Genomic DNA, 5,083 nt, shown 5'->3' with positions numbered 1-5,083 from the left:
GCCAGGTAAAGAACATTATAAGGTGGTCATACCACCACCTGTCACCTACCTGTATTTGAATGTCAACATTATGTGAGGCAGATAAGATAAGATTTCGTTCGGATTTTTAACCCCGGAGGGTTAGCCACCCAGGATAACCCAAGAAAGTCAGTGCGTCATCGAGGACTGTCTAACTTATTTCCATTGGGGTCCTTAATCTTGTCCCCCAGGATGCGACCCACACCAGTCGACTAACACCCAGGTACCTATTTGCTGCTAGGTGAACAGGACAACAGGTGTAAGGAAACGTGTCGAAATGTTTCCACCCGCCGGGAATCGAACCCGGGCCCTCCGTGTGTGAAGCGGGAGCTTTAGCCACCAGGCCACCGGGCCACAGTTACATTGTATGTGACGCGGTTATTACTGTTTAAATGTCTGTAATCTTCACTCTTGGATACATTTACATATATAACACTGATTTTCTGTTTGTGCTTATTGTTCGCACGTTCATAAATACACGTAATCTTTGTTAATGATGTTTTCCATAATTACTGAGATGTTTTAATTAGGTTATTGTAAAAAACTGAACCATTGTTTCGCACTGGCAGCAAACTTTAGATGCAAACTATAGTTTGCCTCCATTTCCTGGAGGAAATGCTCTCACCTGGAGACTCGTCTGAGGTCTTACACAAGTCTTTCACCTAATTCACTTTTCGTGTGTCCTTCACTTTCTTGGTGGTGATGGTATCGCTGCCTATATAAGCGTCCGCTCACGAGGGAAGCACCACTCAACGAGCACCTCTCATGCCAACATGATCTTGGTAAGCACAATTTTACTACCAGACTTGAAATGAACATAACTAGAGAGAATTTAGACTATCTGTTTCTCTTACAATGTTTACCATAATGTTTTTTGTCGATGTTTCTTCCTCAGTGGGTATATTTACCCAGAGAGTTTAAAATTTTTAAGAGTTTTTCATATTTCTTCTATTTCTATGCTTCTACAATAACTTTAGAACACCTAACAGTGTTATCTTCAAACTTTAAACACTCTTGTACGTCCGTAAACAGATAACAGAAAGATCCGTGTTGTAAGTGGTCAGCGTAACAAGCTAGTGGATAGAAACGGTTATTCGTCTTTTTAACTACGTAACTGACTTAAGAAATCGTAATGACACGATTGCAAATAAACCATACCCCCGGCCGGGATTGAACCCGCGGTCATAGAGTCTCAATCCCGCGGGTTCAATCCCGGCCGGGGGTATGGTTTAACTACGTAACTGTTAATCGCAAAAAATTAACATCCTTGAATGCTTTCTGGACCTGAGATAAATTTTGTACATGCCCTTGTCTTAAAAAGTTTGTATACAAGTAGTACTTCGAACGTAATGTATTCCTTTTTGGTTCTCCTGCAGAAGGTGGTATTGTGCACTCTGGCGGCTGTTATTGTGGCCGCCGAACTCCCGTCCAAATCTTACTCTTACGACCCACCCAGACGAGGTTTGGGAAGGTTGCCAGGTGAAGGTTTAGGAGGTCCAGGTGGCACAGGCTTCGTAAGTTCAACTGGCACGGGCGTCAGAGGTTCAGCTGATACAAGATTCGGAGGTTCAGCTGGTACAGGCTTCGTAAGTTCAACTGGTACAGGTTTTGGAGGTTCAGGTAGTACAGGCTTCGGAGGTTCAGCTGGTACAAGATTCGGAGGCACAGCTGGTACAGGCTTCGGAAGTTCAGCTGGTACAGACTTTGGAGGTTCAGCTGGTACAGGCTTTGGAGGTTCAGCTGGTACAGGCTTTGGAGGTTCAGATGGTACAGGATATGTCGGTTCTGCTGGAACAAGGACCGGAGGTTTAACTGGTACAGGTCTCGGAGGTACAGCTGGTACAGCCTTAGGTTCAGCTGGTACAAGAGTCGGAGGTTCAGCTGGTACAGGCTTCGGTGGTTCAGCTGGTACAGGTTTTGGAGGTTTAGATGGTACAGGCTACGTCGGATCTGTTCTAACAAAAGACATAGGTTCAACAGGCACAGGCTTCGGTGGTTCAGCTGGTACAAGATTCGGAGGTTCAGGTGGTACAGGCTTTGGAGGTTCAGCTGGTACAAGATTCGGAGGTTCAGTTGGTACAGGTTTCGAAAGTTCAGCTGGTACAGGCTCTGGAGGTTCAGCTGGTACAAGATTCGGAGGTTCAGTTGGCACAGGCTTTGGAGGTTCAGATGGTACAGGATACGCTGGTTCTGCTGGAACACGGACCGGAGGTTTAACTGGAACAGGCTTCGGAGGTACAGCTGGTACAGCTTTAGGAGGCTCGGCTGGTACAAAAGTCGGAGGTTCAGCTGGTACAGGCTTTGGTGGTTCAGCTGGTACAAGATTTGGAGGTTCAGCTGGTACAAGCGTCGGAAGTTCAGCTGGTACAGGTTTTGGAGGTTCAAGAGGTACAGGCTTCGGAGGTACAGCTGGTACAGCCTTAGGAGGTACAGCTAGTACAGGCTTCGGAGGTTCAGCTGGTACAAGATTCGGAGGTTCAGCTGGTACAGGTTTCGGAAGTTCAGCTGGTACAAGATTCGGAGGTTCAGCTGGTACAGGCTTTGGAGGTTCAGCTGGTACAGGCTTTGGAGGTCAAGATGGTACAGGATACGTCGGTTCTGCCGGAACAAGAACTGGAGGTTTAGCTGGTACAGGTTTCGGAGGTACAGCTGGTACAGCCTCAGGAGGTTCATCTGGTACAGGCTTCGGTGGTTCAGCTGGTACAAGATTCGGAGGTTCAGCTGGTACAGGTTTTGGAGGTTCAGCTGGTACAAGATTCGGAGGTTCAGTTGGTACAGGTTTCGGAAGTTCAGCTGGTACAGGCTCTGGAGGTTCAGCTGGTACAAGATTCGGAGGTTCAGTTGGTACAGGCTTTGGAGGTTCAGATGGTACAGGATACGCTGGTTCTGCTGGAACACGGACCGGAGGTTTAACTGGAACAGGCTTCGGAGGTACAGCTGGTACAGCTTTAGGAGGCTCGGCTGGTACAAAAGTCGGAGGTTCAGATGGTACAGGTTTTGGTGGTTCAGCTGGTACAAGATTTGGAGGTTCAGCTGGTACAAGCGTCGGAAGTTCAGCTGGTACAGGTTTTGGAGGTTCAAGAGGTACAGGCTTCGGAGGTACAGCTGGTACAGCCTTAGGTACAGCTGGTACAGGATACGTCGGTTCTGCCGGAACAAGAACTGGAGGTTTAACTGGTACAGGTTTCGGAGGTACAGCTGGTACAGCCTCAGGAGGTTCATCTGGTACAGGTTTGGGTGGTTCAGCTGGTACAAGATTCGGAGGTTCAGCTGGCACAGGCTTCGGAAGTTCAACTGACACAGGCGTCAGAGTTTCAGCTGGTGCAGGCTTTGGAAATCAAGATGGTACAGGATACGTCGGTTCTGCCGGAACAAGAACTGGAGGTTTAACTGGTACAGGCTTCGGAGGAACAGCTGGTACAGCCTTTGGAGGTTCAGCTGGTACAAGAGTCGGAGGTTCAGCTGGTACAGGCTTCGGTGGTTCAGCTGGTACAAGATTCGGAGGTTCAGCTGGCACAGGCCTCGGAAGTTCAACTGGCACGGGAGTCAGAGGTTCAGCTGGTACAGGCTTTGGAGGTTCAGATGGTACGGGCTACGTCGGTTCTGCTGGAACAAGGGCCGGAGGTACAACTGGTACAGGCTTTGGAGGCTCAGCGAGTACAAGCTTCGCAGTCTCATCCACTAGGGGCATAGGAGGTTCATTTGGCACAGGCTTCGGAGGTTCACCTGGTGTAGGCTTTGGAAGCTCTGCTGGTGGAGGCTTCGGTGGAGTTGGTAGTGGAAGCTCTCCTAGTGGAAGTTACAGCCCTTCAGGTCCTGTGGTCCCAATCTTAACTGACGAACGTCAGGGACCTGACCAGGCCGGCAACTATAACTTTTACTTCGAGACTGGTGATGGCATCAGTCGTCAGGAGCAGGGCGCCCCCCAGGGCCCAGCTGGTGCCGTGGCAGCCCAGGGAGGATGGTCGTGAGTAATCTTCATACTCTTGCAGATGTGACTATATAAAATAAACGACATTTTTATAGTATGACACATTTAGACAATATTTAATCTAATAATATTGTGTTTCAGATTTACTTTCCCCGATGGAACTCCCGCTGTTTTCAAGTTCGTAGCAGATGAAGGTGGTTACCGCGTGGAATCTGACCTGCTGCCCACGCCCCATCCTCTTCCCGCCCACGCTATCGCCCAGATCGAGAAGGCTCGTCAGGAAGACGCTGCTGCAGCTGCTGCAGGTGGACGTGAATCATACGATGCTTCAGGCTCTGCCTCTCAGTTTACTGGAGCACCTGCTGGTGGCTTCGGTGGTTCACCTGCTGGTGGCTTCGGTGGTTCACCTGCTGGAAGCTTCGGAGGCTCACCTGCTGGTGGCTTTGCAGGTTCTTCTAGACCAGGATTTGGAAGCTCAACTAGAGGCTCTACCGGTGGTTTCAGTGGAGGTTTAGCTGCTGAAGCCTCTGTTGTAGCTCCCAGCAGGGCCTACGGTGCCCCATGAGCATCACCACTTCTATTATTGACTCCCTAGTCCCACTGCTGTTATGTTAAGCTTCATCCACCTCATGTTAACACACGGGGTCTGTTTATCTGGTGTGATGTGGTCCATACGCTTATTACTTTTACTGTTAAATATATGATCTAAATAAAAGATTCTGAAACACAGTTTTTTAGTTGTTATTCAAAACCCTTCTTAGGTGCTGGGGTGCGTTGATTCTGTTAAATATCTCTTGGTCCGATGAATTGAAGATACTTCCCCTTTCATCGGTTTGAAAATTATTTTTTTTCTTTTCCTCAGCTGCTACGGAAATAAAAATTATATAAAAATTGCAATTAAACTTTTAAAGTAATACGATAAATAAGATATGAAGAAAATACACTTACGTAAAACAAAATATTTTTTTATGTTAATGTGAATGTAGATACCATCAGAACTGTCTTCATTATTCCTAATGTGAGATTGAAGAATTAAACACGATAAAGATACCTAAGTGCTGCAACAGTGTGTAATTCTTCACCGAGTTGTATTCGTGTTTCTGTACGAAATACGCAATATGAAGATAAAGCTTT

General features: G+C 47.5%; 1 protein-coding gene across 1 annotated transcript; it reads left to right on the top strand.

The window, feature by feature from the left end:
- Positions 1–791: 791 nt before the first annotated feature.
- Positions 792–4,614, top strand: LOC128702746 (putative per-hexamer repeat protein 5). The gene is made up of 3 exons (XM_070101804.1): positions 792–800; positions 1,395–3,985; positions 4,091–4,614. The coding sequence occupies exons 1-3, from the start codon at positions 792–794 to the stop codon at positions 4,512–4,514; spliced, it is 3,024 nt and encodes a 1,007-aa protein (XP_069957905.1). The 3' UTR covers positions 4,515–4,614.
- Positions 4,615–5,083: the final 469 nt, after the last annotated feature.

This window comes from Cherax quadricarinatus, chromosome 79 (assembly GCF_038502225.1).
Source record: "Cherax quadricarinatus isolate ZL_2023a chromosome 79, ASM3850222v1, whole genome shotgun sequence".
Lineage (NCBI taxonomy): Eukaryota > Metazoa > Arthropoda > Malacostraca > Decapoda > Parastacidae > Cherax > Cherax quadricarinatus.
This window is presented reverse-complemented; position numbering and strand designations above follow the sequence as displayed.